The sequence below is a fragment of the Erpetoichthys calabaricus genome, chromosome 15 (assembly GCF_900747795.2).
Source record: "Erpetoichthys calabaricus chromosome 15, fErpCal1.3, whole genome shotgun sequence".
In the NCBI taxonomy this organism is placed as follows: Eukaryota; Metazoa; Chordata; class Cladistia; order Polypteriformes; family Polypteridae; genus Erpetoichthys; species Erpetoichthys calabaricus.
Window position 1 is genome coordinate 53,570,002 of NC_041408.2, and position 24,288 is coordinate 53,594,289.

A 24,288-nucleotide genomic window follows, 5' to 3' on the forward strand; every position below is an offset into this window, starting at 1 on the left:
ACAGAAAACATTGAAAGAGAGAAGAAACAATTATCTGTTCATATTTAGAGAGTCTTAGAAGATGATTTAGAGCAAGTGTGTTAAGCATAGCATAGCTTATTCTAAACACTTGCATATTATTATGAGCAACTACATGATTTCAACTTTGGCCACAATATACATCTTTCTTTTTTAATACACTAAGTATAATTTATCTTCTTAATGCTGAGTATATCATTTAAACATTCACAGACCAGTATGGAAAAAATATGTGAACATCTAGCTAATGACTTCTTCAAAAGTTAACTGCAATCCAGTCAATGAAATGAGATTGCAGATGTGAAATGGAGATGCACTACCCTTTAAAACAGAAAAAGAACTTTGATTGCTGAAAGAGGCTGCTGCTTACAAGAAAGATCTTCTCTTGTGAGCAAGTATTAAGCATATGTAAGATGTTTCTTGATAGGTCATTGTTTCTTTGATATTTGATTTTTTGAGGTACCCAATACCCTCCAAAATATAGTTACTGTATATCCAAATGTTATTCCTGTATTTCAGAGGGTGTATTCTGTTAATTTGCAGATGCACTGTTTGTTTACTGTTGGTGTCATTGAATGGGTATCTTCTTCTAAAACACATATTAAAGGGATGAAGCACAAATGTAGTGGACACACCAGAGCCAAAACGCCACCCCCACTATAGGAAATAAATTGAAATGATTACACATGTGAACAAGCAGAATTGAATTCAAAAGTGATGTAATATTCATATACTTGCATCCTTATCATTAGCAGAATTTGACTTAATGTTTCCTGTAAATAAGTTGAATGCATCGTGGTGAAATATATCTAAGAAAATTTCATATATTTTAATATTGACATTTTATAATTTACTGCTTTCTTCATCGCGCTCATTTTCTGGTTGGCACCCAATGCCAAAAAGGCAAAATGTGAATTGACATTGCTATTACTTACCTAGTGCTCTCTGTAGTGCTTAACATTCACTTTGCTCTGTTGCTGGCCAGTTAGCCCACATACCATGTAAGATGTATTAGCCCTTAATTTGTTATCTATGTACAGTATGTTTTTCACTAGAATTTGTGTCAGCCAGCTCAGGCTGTATTTCCATGTGATCTGAAGTGGAGACCTGTCTTCTTATGGAACTTCACTTAAGTCTCTGCAGCACATGGTGTAGGCTATTATTAAAGTAATTCAAGTCTTTATTTTTTTCCGTATTTGATGGATCTTACACTTTGTTTTTAAAGTACAGCTTGCTATTTTGGGTGAATTATGCTAACATTTCATCCAATAAGATAGCAGGACATGCTGGAAGCTGTGAGAGGGTTAGGGAGAAGTGTGTATCGCCAAAGGCAGCAAAAAATGCCTATAACGTTGAAAAGAGTATGAAAATCACAATTCTAACTCAATTGAAATGAAAAGTAAAATTAGTTGTAGGCCAGTAAATGTAAATGATCATTGATAAGTGAAGAAATCGGCTACAGTTTGTTTGCTGCAATATTTTTACGATTTACCATGCAATATGTTGCAAGTAAGTTACATCACTCATTCACCATTGTAAAAGAACAAACTAAACTGAAATTTATGATAAACACAAAAATAATAGGCAACTTACATATGTAGTAAAAATAAATGTATTGGTTTTATTTGTGTTTTGACCAAATTTTATTATTTTTTTCTAACAAATTTATGGAGCACTTGATTGACATTTAGGTACTTATCCTAGCTGAAATTCAGCAGGTCTTGTACAAGCCAACTTAATATTTCATGGGGCAAGATAAAATTTTTGTGCTACAGGCTGGATTATTTTAGAAGTCTAGGAAGTATTTTCTGTATTTCAGATACTTATATGGATTTGAAGAGTATTGCAAATCAACTGGGATTAAATTCCAGATGGCCCTTCCAGAGAAAATAGCAGGAAAACCAAGAAAACATATAGAGGAGGAAGAAACACAGGTGGAGAGTTTGTCTCTTAAGCCAGAACCTATCCCAATCAAGCTGCAGGAGGAAGAAGCAGAGGGGGTAGAGGATGAGAAGGAGGAGGAAGAGACATTTATTGAGCCTGAGCAAGAAATCACAAAAGAATTAAACCTCCCAAAGGTATCAGAGAGGATTTATGGCATGCCCTGCTTTTTGTTAAGAGGATGTATTCATCTCTTATTTAATTTTAAACACTTTTTCAGTAGTATAAGCCTTTAAGAGTTTCTAACTTTTTAATATTTACTAACTTAATTTGCTTAATAAAGATTTTCATGATGAACCACGATCTCTGTTGTTTTTGTGTAAAATAGTTCTTTTTATAGAATTTTCCCTTACCCAAATTAAATTTGGTGAATATATATATATATATATATATATATATATATATATATATATATATATATATATATAATATTTTGTTTTTGCTGAAAGAATTGACAAAAGTCCACAGTTCCCCACTATACTTCTGATGGCATGTATTCAAGAAATTGTGTGGAGTGGCCTAAAAGACATAGCTCCTGTAGCATTTTCTTGTTTATTTGACTAATTTGATGGGGTTTTTTTTTGTTAAATTGATTGTTTTTTGTAGTTCTGTTCCTCAGAACAGTTGTGGTGGGTTTACCTATGTTATGCAAACTGCATGAAAAAGCTAATGGTGATGTGGTATAGGCAGTTTTAAAATTTTGCTCCTAAAAGCCTGTGTTGTTTTTTTATAGGTGGAAAAAATAAATGAGGAGGAGGAGGAAACTGACGGAAACATCAAAAATACTGAGACCCCAATGTTGAATGTTGAAAAGGAGGAACATCAAGAGGAGGGAAGACATGCAGAAACATCTTCAGATAAATTAGATGATTCCTTATTAGAAAATGTGAAAGAGGAGGAAGAAAAGGAAAATTTTAGGTAGGTGTGGGGTAGCACTAATAAGTGTGAAAACAACAAGCAAGTAGTTATAATTTACACCATGTTATAATTTTGTCTAAATGAGCTATGCCTAGTAGAATGTCTCTTTTTCACAATCTAATATAAATCAGTGGTTATAAACATTTTCATTTTCTGCACTTAATTCTTGTAATCAAATACATTTTCTCAGTTCATTGTAATATGTTTATTAAAAGTGCATAATGAGCAAGCTTTGTGTCTACTCTAGAGCGCTTCTTGCAAATTTAACTTCTCCAAGCTCTTTCGGAAATGTCGATTTGATGGGCAGTAAGAAATTAAACGTTAACAAAAATGTTGATAATTTAATTACTGAAATATTTCAAAGTGGGCAGTCTAATGACTTCACAAACACAGTTTGGATTATCTGGGACTGCTCAGTGACTAGTTCAGTGACTTTCCCTTAAAGGCTTCACAACAGTGCAAGGTTTCTATGTTCTCAAGGCTTGAATCTTACGAACCTCCATGTAAAATTTATTATTCTAGGGCTGATAGCAGTGTTGCTTGCGTTTTAGTGTGTCGTAGGTTTTAGTTGAGAGGTCTGGATTGATTGCTGTGAATAATTATGCCAGATATTGGATGCCATCTACTTTTTATATGATGTGCTGAAGTGTTTGGTTTTGTCAGTGTGACTCAAAAGGATTTATTTATAAATTGTCTAATTCTACTCTCCCTCAGTTTTTCGGGGACAGCATTGCATGTGTTGAAGTCCATTGTTTCCACCCTGCCCCAATAAAGGCTGTCAAGTAAAAAGGTTGCTTGTTTAGTGTGCAAAATTGACACTGTGACTTTGAGGAAGATACTCAACTTTCCATTACACTTCTTTCAGAAATCCAAAACACTTAAACTATAAAATGAGAGACAGATAACCATGAAACAAAGTCTGAGTCATGGCCAACACAATCTGATTATCTTTGTATTTACAATTTCATCATGTGCTCTTAAGAAACGTTTGGTGCACTGTCAGTCATGTGTTCATGTGCAATGACATATTAGTGTAACATTAGTCAACATCAATAGTGCTTAACCACCTTCACGCTGTATGTCCAAAGTGACTAAAATACAGATGGAAGCAAGTGAAGTCTGGTATTTCCTTTACTACAATACCCAAGTGTTCAAACAGGTACTGAAACCTTGGACTAATGCCAAAATAAAGTCTACTCATTATATTTGTGGAGGGTAGCAAATTTAATTATTTGATGGCAATGAGGAAACAGTTGTCAAAAGCTGATTAAAAGTGTCTTTTCTAATACAGTATTGAAGGATTTTAGACATTTATTTTTGAATTTGGTATCATTGTTCATTGTACAAATCTGTTGTGATGTGATGGTGATAGTTCTTCTGTTTAACAACAATAGCAGATATCAGATCTAAACAAATTCTTCTTTAATTCAGCCTGCCCATATTTCTTGTGTGTTGAATCATGCAGTAGGGTTGTGTGTGGATCATACAATAAATTGCCTAAGTAACCCATGTGCTGCTTGCATCAAGGTTGATTCCATTCTCTTTTACAGTGTTTTCTTCTATACATTTATGATATTTTAAGTCACATAAATCTTCTTCTTATTTGATACCTTTTTCGGGTTTGGATTGCTGAAAGTTTCATATAAACAGATATTCCCTCCAGCCCTTTTCTGAAATCATTCAGCTGGAGCCTTTCCAAGCAGGATATCATATGAAGCTGTGTCTCTGAGCTCATGACAGTCCATCATAAATATAAATAAGTACAAGTCATCGCCAATATACTAACAACCCAATTGTGCTTTACTCGCTCAGAATATGGAACCAATGTAGGAAATATTTTAAAATAGAGAAGCTTTTATCTGTGGCACCTCTGCACGAGAACCACCTTTTTATACTCTCTCAAATGTATGCTGTTTTTGATGTATGGAAAACATTTGGGATTAAATCACTTAGACATCTGTACATGGATTACGTCTTTGCATCCTATGAACAATTACACTCCAAATTTAACTTTCTAGCAACACATTTCTTTCACTACCTTAAAATTAGAAACTTTGTTAAACAAAACCTGCCCAATTTCCCTCACCTCCCACCTACCTCTATTCCGGAAAAAAGAGAATCTACTCGAGCTCCATATGCGCAAAGCATACAATTATTCAGCTTCAAATTATATATCGAGCATATCTCTCTCGTTTAAAATTGTCCAAAATGTTTCCAGGGCAAGATCCAACCTGCAAACATTGCAATCAAGTTCTAGCCTCATTGTGCCACATGTTTTGGGCCTGCACCACATTAACATCATTTTGGACCAAAATCTTTAAGTATCTTTCAGACAGCCTTGGTGTCATAATCCGTCCTAATCCATTAACAGCTGTGTTTGTTGTACTTCCAGATGGGCTTAAAGTGGAGAAGGAAAAACAAACTGTAATTGCCTTTACTTCACTATTAGCACATAGATTTATCTTGCTCAACTGGAAGAATCCTAACTCACCTCTTTTAAGTCAGTGGGTAACTGATGTGATATATTGTCTAAAATTGGAAAAAATCTTATTCTCACTTAGAGGATCTGTACAAAACTTTTTCAAAACTTGGCAGGATCTATTCAATAACATCTCATATATATTTCTCTTCTGGTTCGTCCTGCTTCCACTTCAAAACCGGTCCCGTCCACACGCAGCCGACACGGCATTTCTCGATTCCTATTCGTCGCCTTTCATGTCATGCACTATACTGGCCTGCTGAGCGTAATACATCCAACAAGTACTCGAGGTGCTGCCACAATGGTAAAGTAGCTTTACTACCTTTGCGGGAGCCACCTGTGTCTTTACAACTGCTTCTTACACAGCAAACATCAGAAGCTAAAAATTACTGTGAACACATTTGAGAATACAACTCATCTCTAGTGTTTGCTTCCATGGGTGCATAGATAACTCAACCTCCTGGCCACGGACCATACTGTTTTAAAATACACGGGAAAATTTATCACCAAATCTCTCCACTATACGCTAACACTTCTACCTCTCCAGGATATGGACAGTTGTATGTTTTTGACACAGTGCAAGCTACTGCAGTACGCTTACAAAATAAAGCAAACTCTGCATGCAGCGAAAATGTACTTCTCCAGCTAGATTCCATGCTCAGAACCATCAACCCCTTCGCTAAATCATACAAACACATGCATGAAATCGCTCAGTCCAATCCAACAGCATCTGTACGAATGGTTTTCAAGGAAAACCCTGGGCAGGATTTACGACGATACAATGCCCCGACATTGCAGCAATTTTCGTCGGAGAAGATGGCAAAACGCCTGCCGAAAGGGACATTTGCATCTATTCCATACGCAACTCCTGTAAACAGATTTCCACGCTCAATATGAATTGCGATCCTATGGTTTACCCACTTTTTATTCCCTTACGGAGACATTGGCTGGCACAAAGATTTACAACATGTTCCCGATAAAAGAACCACCAAGCGAATAAGGCTTACTCAATGCCAATTTTACGCGTACAGATTAGCAATGAGGAATACATTTAGTATTTTGCATTCCAGCGGCAAACTATTCCAACGGTACATCATAGATGCGTATGTTAAAACAGAGGGCGCGCGTCTCAACTATCTCAGATTACATCAACAAGATCTGTGCGTGGAACAATACAATGTTTGAATACAGACGCACTGCAAGCATACGCTGAAAATAACAATGTACATGTAGGCAAATGATCATATTACCATCCACATTTTTAGGAAGTCCAAGATACATGCAACAAAACTATCAGGATGCCATGGCCATAGTACATAAATTTGGAAAGCCTGATTTATTTATCACTTTCACATGTAATCCTACTTGGCCAGAAATTCTACATACACACTGCGTCTTTCAAGAAGTATTTATTTCTACTTGATTTCTGAATTCCTTTCTCACCGTTTTCCGTTCCTATTCTTACACCGCCGTATGCTACGGCGGGTGTCGGCTAGTTTTAGAATAAGCATTTAGATTGAGGAAGCGGATTCTCTCTCCTCTTTTTTATTCTATATATTTTGATCCATTTATTTATTTACATATTTTTACTACTATTAAAGTTTTGCTGTGCTGGCCTAGCTCTCTTTCTCGTTGGTGGGGGTCGATTTGTTTCTAACCTAGTTTTGTTAAACTTGACATGCTTGTATGGAATGTTATTTGATTTTAATAAAATTAATAAAATGTTAAAATATATATATATATATATATATAGTATATTGTAGCAGTTGTGGTATCGATCCACCTCTTGAACCCTCAGGTACCACTCCAAACACCAGGTAAAAGTACAAGACTCTTTTATTTTGTTATAATCCAGTGCACAAAGCACCCTTCACTCCACACTACTCATAAAACACTAATCACAAACCAATCCTCCACTCCCAGACACTTAGCCACCCTACCTCCCAGCTCAGCTCAGTGTACTGGGCTTTCCCAGAGTCTTTTATACCCCCTGAACCAGAGGTGTTCCTGTTCCATTACCCACAAGTCCTTATTCATTCCAGATCAGGGTAGAAGGCCTTTTCTTCAACCTGGAAGTACGTCATCTCTCCTGCTCACGTGACCAGGACGTACTTCCAGGTTATAGGGCACATATGAGTCCACGGGCCTCCCGACAGCGACTCCCAGTGGTCCCCAAGGTATCCAGCAGGGCTGTGTATAAAAACTACATAGTCCATGAGGCCCTGCTGGAATTCGGGGCACGCACATGCTGTTGGGAGAGCTCCTCCTGGGGGTGAGGGCCGGAATATGAAGCCGGCAATCCATCACAATATATATATATATATATATATATAGATATATATAGATAAAATTGAAATAACATGAAATACAGAATGCTTTATATATCTTGAAAACATAAAAATGTTTTTGTTTGCAGCATTAGAGTTTAATTCAGAAATGCATTGCAATGCAGCTATGTGCCATATTATATCTGTTAGAGCAGCGTTCGACTGCAGATACATCCGTGGTCTGAAAAGTTTATAATAGAGTTCAGAAATCCACATCAGAGAATGGGATGCAGCAGATGTAACCAGATGTAGCAAATACAACAATTTCCTGCATGTACAGTAACATGCGTATCTCATGTTTCTTGTATACAAAAGCAGTTGTACTGGCAATACTATATTATAATTTCTACTATTATTTTAATGTGAACTTTCCCTAATTACAAATAAAAAGTTTACCATATATATGCTTCAACTTGTAGGCAGAAACATTAAGTTTTGTATATCGCAAATTTCTGAAGTGTTCTAGCGTTATGTCTCGTGTTTAGTTAAAAACAGGTATACTACAGTATCCCATATAGCTTTGCTAAATACTTAATATAGTATGGTGTTCGCACAACAACCAAATCGCATAACATCCTATTTCACAAAACATATTATGGGCGTTAAATGGCACATACCGATATTTTTAGGCACACAGTGTAATTTTAAAAAGCAGCATAGGTGATTTAGAACAAGTACTTGAATGCAAGGCCCGTGTTGTGTATGTTTGAGCCTGGCATATTATTTAAACAGCAAATTAGTTGACTTAATTTGTAAAATAAAAAGTAAAATTATTGTAGAAGTGCAGAAAGTTCTGCATAGTTAAATAATATAAGATTGTATTAATATACCCTTTTTAGAGGAATGTAAAAGCGTCTGTGAATATTATATGCTTCCTTTTAGTTTCTTTTGTACCTCATAATGGTCATTTAAAAGAAAAAATGAAAAAAAGAGAAACTCACAGGAGGTGTTTTTTCCTCCCCTCATTATTTCCTTATCAGTCCAACGAAATAATCTTAACAAAGTGAACATGAGTGAATGAGTTCTTACACTAATAGTCCTTATTCTAGGTGATGTTCAACGTGCAACTGGTAGAACAGTTGCACCACAGAGTCTTTTGTTTTTATGACACATCGTTTTTATAGTCCTGTTCGGGATAGTCCTACCCATGAAGCCTATTGGAGACTTTTAAGACTTAAGTACAAATAAAAATGGAAAATGCAATGAAGTTGTTGTGTAAACACAAATTAAAAAGGTAGAAATTAAAGTCATAAGATCCATTATCCATCCATCCATCCATCCATCCATTTTCCAATCTGCTGAATCCGAACACAGGGTCACGGGTGTCTGCTGGGGCCAATCCCAGCCAACACAGGGCACAAGGCAGGAACCAATCCCGGGCAGGGTGCCAACCCACCGCAGGACACACACAAACACACCAAGCACACACTAGGGCCAATTTAGAATCGCCAATCCACTTAACCTGCATGTCTTTGGACTGTGGGAGGAAACCAGAGTGCCTGGAGGAAACCCACACAGACACGGGGAGAACATGCAAACTCCACGCAGGGAGGACCCGGGAAGCGAACCCGGGTCTCCTAACTGCGAGGCAGCAGCGCTACCACTGTGCCACCGTGCTGCCCTGTGATAAGATCAATGCAATATAAAAGTTAAAAATGGCTATTTTTACTATACTATAAATAGCGAAAAAAATAGGCAATCCGAAGAAGAGTTATTAATTAGTTTGTGTAACATTTGGCAAAGGTGACACTAATTCAGGGATGAACATCAGTCCATTAGAGACACACTGACGCACACACCCAGTTATAGTGGGGAAGTTAAGATTCTTCAGCTACACTAACCAGTAGACCTTTGAGATGTGAGTGGAAAACATAAAACAGAGATTTGGAGAAGTGAAAACAAGCAGACATGACACTGAGTCTTGGCTTGTTGCCTTTTGCAGTGAGGCGTCAAGTTCTATAATAGTTTACAATGTATGGAAATACAATATTATTTAGTAAGTTAGAGTTTTGTGAATTGCTACATCATTCATGCAAGTTACTTATTGAAAGGCCAATTTTAATTGTATACTCTTATTTAATACCATTAATGTTTGAGTGTTATATCTATAGAATTGGCAAGAAAGATAATTTCTGGATATAATTTCTTTGAGGTTGGCTGCAAAAGCATAATGTTTCCTCATGCATTAACTGTGAGCCGAAAGATACAGAATTGGCTGCTGCTGATTATAACCATCAAACCACCACAAAAGCAGGTGGATATTAGTTAAACTTAGTTTTGTTTTAAGACAGTGCTAGCCAATATTTCTGCATAATACAAGTTTGGTGACTGTACACTAGTTCTTGCAACTATCCATGCATATTCCATCAGCATTTGATACAACTTTTATTGTATGGTTTATTATAAAAAGAAGTGATTGTGCATCATATGTTGTTTTGGGGCATGTTTGAGTTGCCAAAAGATATCCCATTCCTCTAATGACTCATAAAGTTTCTCTTTTAATCTGTGTAGCTTTTTACATCAACAAAACAAGTTTGATGAACTGGAGAAAATACTAATTTAGATTCCACAATTTTCAACTGACCTCCCCCTTTTTTGCTTTTCTACCGGCAAAATTTCTTTTTTAATGTTCTGTTTGCTTTTCTTATTATTTATGTTTGCATTTTTACTGTCTGTTTACTTTTCAGTTTTTTAATATTGTTAGCCAGTGACAAGAATTAAAATTTGTTTTTCATGTTGGACAGCAGTATTTGACAACTGTGAGTTTGTGGAGTATAGAAGTTCCAAACTGATTCCTAGTTTCATTAAAATTCATGACAGCACATGTGAGTACCCTGATTCATTAAAACGGTAGTTCCCAGATACATCTGATAAACATTTGCACTTAGCTACAGATTTAGCATTATTCATAAACAAGTAGTGGGTGGCACTACCAGAAGTGTGACATCCAGGCCTTGTCAAATGCAGATGGTTTTAATCACTTATAGGCATTTTTGTAAAAGTGCAAACTTCTCATTTTTTAAATCTCACATTGAAGTGAAAGTAGCTTATCAGTTAGGCTTGGAATCAGTTTAGTAATGACTGGTAGTTCCATCAAGAGTATTTTTTTCATGTAGTTAATAGGTTCAATGTTCCTAGCATTATGACTGTTAATGAGTGTTGAACTTGAGGTTTGAAGTATATTTGACCAGAACACAAATCCAGTGCCACTGTTATACTTTGGGAAATCACTGAAGATCAAGAAAGCACATTCATTTACTTGGATAGGTATTTTGCATCAAATAAGTGGGTGTACTAGGGAAAAATTAATAAACACTTTGTCAATTAGTGAGATTTTTTTTTGGGGGGGTTGCTTTAGGGGGAGGTGCTAGTATGCTTAAAAAAATCTCAGTTTTCATTTTAGAAGTGCAATGGCAAATCAGATATTTCCATGCTGTACCAGTACTCTAAGGGTTTGTTGATTTTTAATGAAGTCATTTTTCTAATAAACATGAATATTGGTAGTTAATACTGGTCTTGAACAATCCATCGTAAGGGCACATGTAAGAAATAATGGCATTTTCTTAAGCAGATTGGGGGTGACAGAACAACACTTTTGGTACCAAAACTAGCTGAGTACTGTTTTCGCTTAAACTTCATTTGTGATGGATTGAAAAAAATGGAGTATACAGAATCACTGGTGTTCTAAAGAAGATACAATAAAACTGAGTAAAATGTTTTAAAATATGTTATATTTGTTCTGTTTTACCTATCAATGCAGTAAGTGTGTTTGATCAGGATTGTGACCAGCGGTTCGAAAAACGTTAACACCAGTAATGTGCCTGTTCTAAACTATGGGTTGTGCCCATATTTTTGATGGATTGCCACATGACTGTATAGTAAAGTTAGCCAAGTTAGTCCAAGCACAAATTATATACCATCCTTTTTTAGCATGTGAAACAACTCTGTTAATTCATCACAAAGTTTTTGTTTCCTATGGCACAAAAATATAAAAAAATATGACACTTTAAAAGACATCTTCTTCTTTTGTTTGCTCTCGTTAGGGGTTGCCACAGCGGATCATCTTCTTTCATATCTTTCTGTCCTCTGCATCTTGTTCTGTTACACCCATCATCTGCATGTCCTCTCTCACCACATCCATAAACCTTCTCTTAGGGCTTCCTCTTTTCCTCTTGCCTGGCAGCTCTATCCTTAGCATCCTTCTCCCAATATACTCAGCATCTCTCCTCTGCACATGTCCAAACCAGCGCAATCTCGCCTCTTTGACTTTGTCTCCAAACTGTCAAACTTGACCTGACCCTCTAATGTACTCATTTCTAATCCTATCCATCCTCGTCACACCCAGTGCAATTCTTAGCATCTTTAACTCTGCTACTTCCAACTTTGTCTCCTGCTTTGAGGTCAGTGCCACTGTCTCCAACCCATGTAATAAAGCTTGTCTCAATTCCATCCTGTAGACTTTCCCTTTCACTCTTGCTCATACCCGTCTGTCACATACTCCTGACACTCTTCTCCACCCATTCTACCCTGCCTGCACTCTTTTTCACCTCTCTTCCACAATCCTCATTTCTCTGTACTGTTAATCCCAAGTATTTAAACTCATCCATACCTTCACCAACTCTAATCATTGCATCCTCACCATTCCACTGACCTCCCTCTCATTTACACACATATATTCTGTCTTGTTCCTACTGACCTTCATTCTTCTCCTCTCTATAGCATATATCCACCTCTCCAGGGTTTCCTCAACCTTCTCCCTACTATCGCTACAGATCACAATGTCATTAGCAAACATCATAGTCCATGGGGACTTCTGTCTAATCCCATCTGTCAACCTGTCCATCACCATTGCAAGTAAGAAAGGGCTCAGAGCTGATCCCTGATGTAATCCCACCTCCACCTTGATTGCATCCGTCACTCCTCCTACAGACCTCACCACTGTCACACTTACCTCGTACATATCCCGTACAACTCTTACGTACTTCCCTGAAACTCCTGACTTCTTCATACAATACCACAGCTCTTCTCAAGGCACCCTGTCATATGCTTTCTCCAGGTCCACAAAGATGCAATGCAACTCCTTCTGGCCTTCTCTGTACTTCTCCATCAACATCCTCAGAGCAAACATTGCATCTGTGGTGCTGTTTCTTGGCAAAAAACCATGCTGCTCACTAATCATCACCTCACTTCTTAACTTAGCTTCTACTACTCTTTTCCATAACTTCATGCTGTGGCTCATCAATTTTATCCCCCTGTGGTTACTATAGTCCTGCACATCCCCCTTATTCTTAAATATCAGCACCAGTACACTTCTTCTCCACTCCTCAGGCATCCTCTCACTTTCCAAGATTCCATTAAACAATCTAGTTAAAAACTCCACTGCCATCTCTCCTAAACACCTCCATGCTTCCACAGGTATGTCATCTGGACCAACGGCCTTTTCATTCTTCATCCTCTTCATAGCTGTCCTTACTTCCTCCGTTGCACTTCCTGATTCACTATCTCTACATCATCCAACCTCTTCTCTCTCTCATTCTCTTAATTCATCAGCCTCTCAAAGTACTCTTTCCAGCTACTCAACACACTCTCCTCACTTGTGAGTATGTTTCCATCTTTATCCTTTATCACCCTCACCTGCTGCACACCTTTCCCAGCTCGGTCCTGCTGTCTAGCCAGTCAGTACAGGTCCTTTTCTCCCTCCTTATTGTCCAACCTCTCATACAACTCATCATACGCCTTTTCTTTAGCCTTCACCACCTCTCTTTTCACTTTGTGCCTTATCTCCTTGTACTCTTGTCTACTTTCTGCATCTCTCTGACTATCCCACTTCTTCTTTGCCATCATCTTCCTCTGTATCGTGTCCTGTACTTCTCCATTCCATCACCAGGTTTCCTTTTCCTCCTTCCTCTGTCCAGATGTCACGCCAAGCACCTTTCTTGCTGTCACCCTTACTATATCTGCTGTAGTTTCCCAACTGTCTGCTAATTCTTTACTACCACCCAGTACCTGTCTCACCTTCTCCCTAAACTCAACCTTGCAGTCTTCCATTTTCAGCTTCCACCATTTGATTTAAAAGACTTTACTTTAAAAGACATATTGCACCTAAAATAACCCTGAACGTCAAACTAATGATGGAAAAAGACTGCACATCAATATGACATAATCCTTTACAAATCATCTATTTGCTAAAATATTCTCTTCCAAGATGCCAACTTTGTTTATATTTAGGTAGGAGAATACTATGCACTCATATACAACAAAACTTAATAAATAAATGTTGTAAAAAGTTGCAGGTAACCCTTCACCCCACATATAAAGCTGGGCTACCAGAAAGCATTTATCATATGCATTTATAGTTTGTCTACCCCTGCTGGAAAGTAAACTGAGCTTTGTGTATCTTGTGCATCAGTATAATATTTGCTATATTTGGAGCCTTCCTGGTTTGTTTTCGGTGCACTTTTTATTTTCTGATTCATGGTATCTTTGGGATTTGAGGATATCTTGGAAAATGATAAATAATATAAACTCAGCCATTGCCATTCACCAGTATATTTTATTTTAGATATTGTTGTCAATGTAATTTTAGTATCTTATTATGGTAACAATTGTTATTTGATCCCAAATGCATTAAGAAGTTAAGTTTCAGCTGTTCTTAGGTACATGATGCTTCTGTGAATTGTGTTTTGCAACATCATGGAGCTTGACATATTTTTGTAATCAGTAATTTCAGATGAGCTTTGCTGTTTTAAAAAGGAAGATATACTTAGTCTGCGGTGGGTTGGCACCCTGCCCAGGATTGTTTCCTGCCTTGTGCCCTGTGTTGGCTGGGATTGGCTCCAGCAGACCCCCGTGACCCTGTGTTCGGATTCAGCGGGTTGGAAAATGGATGGATGGATATACTTAGTAGTCATAGTAAACATAACAGTCTTATGAGGCAGCAGGTTTCCATTTTTGAAGTCATGGGAAATTTGTGAAAGACAGTATGAAAATATGAGCGTGCCAGCATTGGATGCCCCAACTTTGCTGTTCACAGCAAATACATGGAAGTAGTTAATATGTCCAAAAAGCAAGTGTCATTGTCTAGAATTTAAATACTTAGTTTACTTGTATTTTACATGGCACATGTAAATGCATTGTGTCTGTATACTTGCCAGTCTTCTCACCCACATCTACTGATTGGTACATTTTATGAGTTGTCAGCTGGATATTATACTATACACCAAGGAAGTCACTTGAGTGAATTTTAACACTGCAAGTGCTGCAATATTGAGAAGCAGATAGTGGAATTGAAATTTGATGTGGTCAGATAAAGTGGAGCTTTCAAGCTTTGTAAAAGCTGTTATAAGAATTCCTCTTGCAGAGATCTTCTCAGTAGCATTTACCTATTTTTTTAAAATAGCATTCTAAACTTGATCTAAAGCCCTTGGATGAGGGTCTTGGGGAAGTACTGAAGCAAATGGATCTCATTCATTAAGCTTCATAACATATTCTGGAAGGTTACAATATAATCTAATCTAGAATCAAGATAAATGGCAGTGCAATCCTGGGAATCTTGCCAATGTCATGACGCTGACTCAGGATGAAAAGTACAAAGAGCCAAGTATGACATAGAGTTAATAGCACAACAGAGTTATGTTTTTTGAACGCTGTTTTTATCTAACCCTCAACAACAATCCAAGAGAGTTTCACAAATAGTGAGCAAAAAGAAGAATGGAAAAGGAGAATTTGATTAAACAACTTAATTCTTTTAGCGCAGGGTGAAAATTATATTAAAAGAGCTAATGACAGCTAAGAGAGCTACTTTCACAGCTAATGATCAACAAAGTTATTTTTGTGAGTCTTTATTCATCATTTACAGTATATATATTCATTTTCTATACAGGATCAACTGCCTGAAATGTTATTTATGTAGCGGCTAAAACCAACAACCTAGAACAAAGCACTTCACATAAAGGCTAGCCAGCTCAGTGTGTTTCAGTTGTCAGTGCTTGTTAATAGATAGAAACTCTGTAAGTGCATTGGAGAAAAAGTATTGAAGTACTAAGTTATATGCCTGTTTTTATTTGTTCTTTAAATATTTTAGATGTTGTGATGATCTTATGTTTTTAAGTCATTGGTGCTAAAATGGAATGAAATGTCCCCTATAAGAAATATTTCACCCTAAAAATTCTTTACAAAGTATAGGAAATGCATAGTGTTTGCATATGGATGTTAAACTATGAATACATTTCCTATCCAATTTCATAAAAATGTTTTGCTAAAATTTAAGAAACTTTGGTGTAACAAATGGAATCCATCCTTCCCAGTTTAAATAGACATTTTTTGTTGATTATCTTAACGTAATATAAACCTGCTTAATAAAGTTAAAGTTTGTAGGGGCCAGAACCTATTCCAGTAGCATAAGATACAAGGCAGTAATCAACCATAGTTGATGCTCTAAACATGATTACCAGTTCCTTATTACTCTCACTGGGGCAATTTAGAATCTCCAGAAATAAGGAAGGAAAACTGGAACACCTGGAGATGATCCTAGGTAGAGAATGAGAAAACTAGTTTTGAACCCAGGATACTGGTTTTGTTTAATGACTTATACCAAATCAGATCTGATCTGGTAATAATGATTTCTTAGGTAAAGGCCTGATGAATTTACAAATTAGTGGTTGTGAACAGCTATTGTACATTATTTCATTATACAAAATTAGTTACATACTATCTTCTTTTACCAGATTAATAGTAACAATCCGGCCTGATGTAGCATCTTTCCTGACATTAATCATTTTGACTGATTGTTCTTACCATGGTAGTTCATAAGTAAGTTTCATAGGGAATTTTCACTTTTTTCCCCACAGTGACATTTGGTGCAAGACAATAAAATAATTCTTATTTTATATATCAGCTTTCACCACAACTATAATCATAAGACATTTTCTTTTCAAAGTAAATAAAATACACTGTAAAAACTGATCACAAAGTAGATTTTACAGGTGGAAGGAGCATCTTTCCAGTATGTGCAATAACCTCATGGTGGGATTAGGTTCAGTGCTGGGAAATACACTTTGAAAAAATTGTTCTGCATAGAGTGTCATTTCAGAATCACAACAGTGACCAAGTAGCCACTACTACATCAACATAAAACGGTGTCAACTCAAATAATAATTTTAGTCTTTGCTTGTATAAAGGAACATTCCGACGTAAAACTCCATAATCAGCATCTCCCAGGAGACACCAAGAAAAGTTGACGGAGATGAATGCAGCAGTTAGCTGAGCTTCATGCTCTAGCTGTTATCTTCTCTTAGTGCTTTTGGAGCATGCAGTAATTTGGATTATGGAAGGTCACGGTGTGCCAAAACTCAAAATTCCCAAGGTTGAACTGATCAGCAGCTGTGTTGCTCCAGCGTTCAATATTTTTGGAATCTCAATTTCTTAATACTGTTTTGGTACTCTAAACCAATTAATGTTTTAAGGAGGAGACTCAGGCCCAGACTCCCTAAACCCACTAGAAATCATCTGGGAACAAAACTTTATCAGCAGTTCAGTTGACATAGTTTTAAGAAATGTTTTTCTCATAGGCTAATATAGTATAATAATGAAAACAAAAAGCAAGTATGTATAATATAATAAAAAGGAATAACAAGTAATGAAACATAATATTTTAAATAGAAATAAAATCTGTATTGTACATTAAATAATAAAATAGGCAGGTTATACTGTATGAGTGCAAAAGTTAAGAAATACAGTGACCACTGAGATGCATTTAATTTTGATAGAACTTCCTTGCTGTCTGCACAATGACAGTCAAGTGTATGCATCAATAAAACTACAAAAAACTGAATAATTAAAGTAAGGTAAAGGAAAAAAATAATGTGGAAACAACAGAAGAAATGCCTTCACCTCTGACTTGAATATGAATGAGCTCACTCAATGGATTTTACAGTTAGAATAAAGAACAGGCCAGTAATGACAGTACAGTGCTATTGGCGTCAAACAAATTCAACATAAATATTCACAATAAAATGCCAGTATACTAAGAGCAGGGATCTGGCCTCTGGTTTTTTTTTTTTGTTTTTTTTTTCCTCTCTGCAAATGACAGATGGCTAGAGCAGAGGTCCGGGCTCTGCCCTTTAAATCTACACCAAAGTCGTCTAGCTTTTCTGTCAGAATAAAGTAAAGGTCATTCTAAATTGTCTTTCTTTCAGGGATGAGAGCTTTAAGGCTGGGGAAGGAGGGGAGGAGGAGGAGGAGGAGGAGGAGGAATTTGAGTGTTACCCTCCAGGGATGAAGGTCCAGGTGAGGTATGGGCGGGGGAAGAACCAGAAGCTGTACGAAGCCAGTATTAAGGACTCGGATCTTGAGGGGGGAGAGGTGCTGTACCTGGTGCACTACTGTGGCTGGAATGTGAGGTAAGTCTGCAGTAAGGAGCTGCAGCTATAGCAACAGGGCAGAAGTGAATGCTTAAGTACACAAGCGCTACTCCAAGCAGCCTCTCCTTCAGCAGCAGCAGCATTAGATATTTATTTTTTTATTATCATCATTCAGTCACTTGCATAAAGATGTAGTTATTCCTTTATTTTAATTGATTGATGCATTAATTGATGGTAATTAATGATTGATTGTATTATTATTGTGTTTTTTCAGGATGCTACAGTACTAATCAAAGGCTTAAAATAACTGCCCAAGTAAAATGAGTAGTGTGTAGTTGCACTTAAATTTATGATTAGTTTCTGTTGAAATTCAGTTAATTTTCCTATCAAAATAATCCTGAACCCTGTGCCATTCTTTAATTCATCGATGAATATTATGAACAAATCTTTTTTTTTGGAAGAATGCATTCATACTTCTGTGTTGTCTTGCAAATTTTCATTACATAATACTTTGATTATTTATTTTATCTTACTCAGTTTTACTTTGTCTAGTATAGTAGAGTCCTGAAAAAGAGGCTGGCTGCTGCTCAAGATCTGTCTTGTTAGGCCTTGTTCAGCCCTTGTGTTTGAGATTGTAGGTCTTCCTGTACCAGAAACTGAAATATTATGACGCATTAATTGTTAGTGCTTTAGCTGTTTAGCGCATGTGCAAGGTGCATTGACATTTTAAAAAAAGGGGGAGGAGGGTTGGGGGGAAATAACATTGTTTGTAAGGGAGTACTGTAAAAATGTTTGTAATCTAGTGGTGTTTTTTATCTTCATATTATTTTCTTGTGATGTTATGGGTGTTGCATCCTTTCCCTCCACCCCTACCCCGGTTTTCTGCACGTCCTGATTGAATTCAACACATGCTCTGTGTTGCAGGAAGGTGTCTTTTAAGAGAGAACTGTCCCCGCCTGCTGACTTCCTGCTTGTTTCCCATGGCAACCAGGAGCACAGAGGGCAAAGGGCAGGAATCAAGAGTAGGTACCATATTCAGAGCAAACAGGAAGCGCAGAAAAGTTTTTGGAGTTTTATTTAAAAAACAAAAAAAAAAAACACCCATAATGAAAAAGATATTTAGGTAGTAAAAAATTCTCAAACGCTATCCAATTAGGGTGCTGGTGTTTTGGCATAAGAAAGGTATTAATGAACACTGAATTCAATGTTCTTCCTCTTTGTACTCTTGAGAAGAGGTTGCTAAAAGGTTTATTATTTAGCTGTGTTTTAAGGTGAGCTTGTCTAAAAAAATTGGAAGTTTTCAGACGGTGTCACTGAAGTCCTTTTAGATTCATTTGATAAAGCAGCACAATAACTTTTTTTTTTCTTTGTTTTTGGTAGCTTATCATTTTGGGTTAATTCTTACCTGAAACCAGCTAGGACCTTTTGTCATTCTTTAGAAATGGACTAATATGGTAGTGTGAATTTGGATAATAGATACAAAAGTTGATGCAGAGGAGTTTTAAGTTTTTCAGTTTTCACTGACCACTGAGCAGTCCCACACTGGCACAGGAGATTAGATGGTAGTAGCCAATGCCTGCCTCTCAGATTCTTGACATTTCTGCCACTGAGTCACCACAAAATGCTTGGCCGACTAGTGTAGCGGTTGTCAATGAATGTGCCTGATGCAGTTTTAGTTTTTCACCCTCTCAACACACCATCCCTAATTTCCCCTTCCACCACTCTTCCACCTTCTCATTGAAAAGTTAATGCAGTTGTGCTCTTGATGCTTATACCATTTTAGCCATAATGAATCGTCCAAGATTTTCGAAATTGAGAAATCAATCATGTAATTGGGCATTTTTAGAATGCAGATATTTGTAGATAGTCACATCATGAAGAATATGGACTTCTCTTTCACCTTTCTGTTTTGTACATGATTGCTTTTGCATATTATAGGGCCATATTGTTTTATAAGAAATAGTCTCAAATTGTGTAATGTTTAATTTATGTTAATCTTTCTGGTTCTTTTCATAAACAGGTATGATGAGTGGATAAAAGCTGACAAAATTGTACGACCAGCTGATAAAAATGTACCAAAAATTAAACATAGAAAAAAAATAAAGGTAAGACTTAGATTACCTATGTCATGGTAATTTGTACACAAAGCAAATTTGAGGCATTGTGCCCATTGCTTTTTATGAATGCGCTTAATGCCCCTGAAAAGAAACACCAGGTAAAAAGTATATACCAATGGTAGTCTTGTTCATCCATTGACTTCTAAGTACTGCATATGTGTATTGAGTATGATAGATGTGATATTTGGTGCCTTTGAAACCAGCAGGCGATGGGCACAGAAATAAGAATTAAATGAAATTTTACGCTTTCATAATGTTATACTGAATGAAATGAACAAAAATACTAATTAGCATACATAATACAGCACATTAACAATTCATACATTAACAATGATTAAAAAACAGAAATTGGCAATTTTTGTTGCCATCTCAAACAACTGTATCACTCTCAAGGTCTTGGAATGTGCTGGAGGTTGTTTTTAACAATGCTGCCTATAGGTTTGAAAGATACTTTTCAGCTGTTGAGAGATAGAAGGTATCAGTGGTATTGGATGATAAGGACAAATAGACGGGTATCACCACATACTGTAGCAAGTGGTTCAGTGAAGCACATGTTAGGTGAGTACAAGTAATTACGTAAGTGAGCAACACTAAAAACAGTACACAAGAAAAAAGTCAAAAGAACCAAGACATTAATAGGATACAAATAAGAAAAAATCCTGCAATTGACTGTAAAAATTGAAATATAAAGTGCTGAAGTAGGAGTGAGCAAAAAATTCATGTCATAGTATAATTAAAATCCTTATAGTTCTGGTTTAATGTGTCTCTTTACTTACTATAATGTATTTCTTTTAACAAATAGTAAATGTATTAATGACTGCCTGTGCACATATTTGTGCCTTATTGCTATCCAATGATGTGGTAATATTTGGAAATAACATTCTCAAACCTCCTTAATTGATATTAAGGTTAGACGGGTGTTCACAAATGTATTCTTTAATTCTCCATTAAGTGATTTCTTTTGTGTATATTTGGGAGTGTCTTGTTGAAGAATCTCATTATTCATAACCCATTTTTGGCAATTGGTTAAACATTTTATTGCATCTTAGAGAATGTTGTTAACCTGTATTCTGAATATTTTATATAGTTTTTGTTTGGCACAACAGTTCACTCACATTGACTTAATGTTTGTTAAAAAATATAATTGGTGCAGTTTACAAAAAAATGTATGTTTTTTACATTAAATGAATTTGTGTTTGTGTTTTATTTTTAATATTTAGAACAAAATTGACAAAGAAAAGGATAAGGCTGCAAACCCAGACACAGAGGACCTTCTAATTTCTAAAAACAGCCTCATTCGAAGGCTGTCAAAGTCCTCTGTGGGTAGTATTACATCAGATAGCTTCTCAAAGCTGGATGGCAGTGAAGGCGCTGAAAATGATGTACACGCTGTCAGATCCTTACAGTTGACAGATGTCATCAATGGGCTACAAGGTACGGTACAGTTAAAATAATAATAATCAGTAAATTCACCCTTCTGCCCTCTTCAAAGCTGTTGTTTTCCAAACTTGACCCAAGCTGATGTAAAGCTTTTGTGTGAATGCACCATATGGAAACTGTCCATAATAAGTTGATGTCCTAGTATACCAAAGTACAGTATCAACTCACTTCTGGCTTCTAAGTTTTTTATGTATGCCAAGATATTATTTCAGCAATAAAGGTACTAGCCAGTTAGCTTATAAAGTTTCTTTCATGGTGGAGTCTTACACTTTTTCACTACTCTAAAGCCCAGCTCATTTAACTTGACACAGTTTCCTCTTTGTATATTTACTTGAAGTTCTTTCTTGCCAGTCTTTATCCAGCAGTGTAGCCTTAACGTTATGAAGCTATTAGACATTAAACCTCAAGAATTCAAATTCAATTTACAGCACTGTATAGTATAATGTGTCATCAGTAGTGATGAGCAAACACCATGGTGTGCGCTTCACCTCGAGTTCAGAGAAATCACAGAAGTGTTTGTGAATTTCGCGGAACTTGGCCAAATCGTCCAACTCCTTCAAGGTTTGCGTTTTATCTCCAGGTGGCTAATTATGCATGCATAGTTCACGAGCCTCCTTCTCTTATACTAACATGGAACTTGAAGATTGACCTGCACATTTGGTGACAAGAAGAGATAACTCGTTATTTATGCTGTATATGTTTCATAAAAATAACATATTTAGAACCTATATTTTCTAATCTGTTCTACAACTAAGTCCCACAATGTCTGTGATGCAAATAATCAGCATTTTATACCTGAATGGTGCTCCCATCTAATGTTGGCTGTTACAGCTCCAGAGGATGCACTAGCAGTGCAAAGCATTATGAAAGAAGAACCATTTCCTATAGTGATCCCCATTTAGGATGACTGCCTGTTTGTATTAGACATCCTTGTGGAGCCAAAAAAGAATCAAAAGCTGAGTGAGGGCAGCAAATTTTGGTTTATTCCTTAGGAACTTTAAAGTGACGGAACTATCTCCATTGTTTTCAGGGATATTCACCAAACATAAAGTTATTATTTTGACACTTGTTATGTTGGCTATTGTATTTCAAAAAAAGGTTTGTTAAAAAAAGTTCTATGTAGCCCATACCCAACAAATACAGACCTACAACAGTTATATTATGAAATCCAATGGTAAATGCAAAAAGTCAGCAATGTATGCTTGTGTGCATCTAAATAAGACGGTGATTTAATGCTGCTTTCATATACTACTAGCCAACCTGCAGCATAGCATACGCCGCATAATTATTTATTGATGGGTGAACACTTCCTGAACGACACAGTTGTCCAAATGGGGTGGGTTTGAGGATACGACTGTGAGTGAATGAAAAGATGGAACTCTGGAGAGAGCAACATACAATTGTCTGTGACTGAAAAGTGGGTTTGGCAGATACAGGCATATCGTTTTGAAAGTGTGCCCCTGTGCCTTATTAATTGTCATTGCAAAGGCCAATCTAACAGGAAATTGTCTGCATGTAAAAGTAAAAGGCAAACTTGAATCTGATGGGGTCAGGGATATCCGGGGAATAAGGACAGTTTGTGAGGTAGGAGCTGCGATAGTTTTACACTCCAGTACATTGCGGTGAATGCTGGTAACAGTCTGCCTAGTGCCATCACAGAGACTTCTTGCTGGCATGAGGTTTCTGAGAAGCATGACGACTGAACCTATTTTAATTTTGAGTTTATGCGGAGGCATGCCAGTGGGAGTAAGACTGTTAAGAAATTCTTTGGGGATGAAACTTGGTCTGCGGGATCATCTGTGACGATGGAGGCAACGCTGGTGAAAGTTGCTTCGTTGGTAGGGATAAGCTTCAGTACTTGTTCATTACGGTGTAGCGAGTCTTCGTTGGTGACGCTTAACAGCTTGCGTACTGAGTTGTTCCGGAGTCACAGTTGAGAAGTCGATGTCGCCATATAGTTGTTGAACAGGATCAGAAATAAAAGGAAAACAATGTGAAGGTAATGGACGGGGGAGGAATGTTAGAGTTGGTGGGCGGGGCTCTGTCGTGCGTGCCATGGTCGGCTGTTTAGTGAATTGTTGGTGGGTGGGGCTTTGTCTTGCGTGCATCTTGCTTGCCATGTCTTGTGTGCATCTTGCTTGCCATGGACTTAGTGAATTATATATATATATATATATATATATATATATATATATATATATATATATAGATTCCATTGTGTTCCTAATTCCTATATAATAGTTATGCATGATTATTTGTGTGCATTTGCAAAAGGTTAAAAAAAATTGTTTTCGCCCGATGAAGGCTGCAGAGCATGTCTTTAACCTTTTTTCTATTTAGGAATAACCTTTACCTTTTTTCATACTTATACATGTGTGTTCGTAGAAAATCCTGCACCTGTAAGTGCTGATTGAATAACTGTCACTTTATCTTTACCAGCTTTCCAGGGTGTGCTTGCGTGTGTGTGTGTGTTTGTATTGTAGATTCTTGCAGATTTGTTTTTCATATTGAACAGTCTTTGAAAGTTGTAGAGATGATTTAACCTTACATGCATGTGACTTTCATTTCCATCATCATCTCTAATAGTTATTCAATTTGCTTTTAGTGGTGGGAACCACAGAAGCAAGAGACTAAAATGATCATACAACACTTCCACAAACTCATCAACTTTCTCCAATAATTTTAAT

General features: G+C 36.7%; 1 protein-coding gene across 2 annotated transcripts in view; it reads left to right on the forward strand.

Annotated features, from left to right (window-relative positions):
- arid4b (AT-rich interaction domain 4B) overlaps nucleotides 1–24,288 on the forward strand; it is a 178,053-nt gene that overhangs the window by 131,754 nt on the left and 22,011 nt on the right. Inside the window, exons 15-19 of one of the 2 annotated variants that reach the window (XM_028820862.2) lie at nucleotides 1,838–2,096; nucleotides 2,693–2,877; nucleotides 17,880–18,083; nucleotides 20,065–20,149; nucleotides 21,382–21,595. In XM_028820862.2, the coding sequence (XP_028676695.1) occupies nucleotides 1,838–2,096; nucleotides 2,693–2,877; nucleotides 17,880–18,083; nucleotides 20,065–20,149; nucleotides 21,382–21,595 (947 nt within the window). The remainder of the gene's footprint in view (nucleotides 1–1,837; nucleotides 2,097–2,692; nucleotides 2,878–17,879; nucleotides 18,084–20,064; nucleotides 20,150–21,381; nucleotides 21,596–24,288) is intronic. The other variant, XM_051919364.1, reaches the window with a different exon arrangement.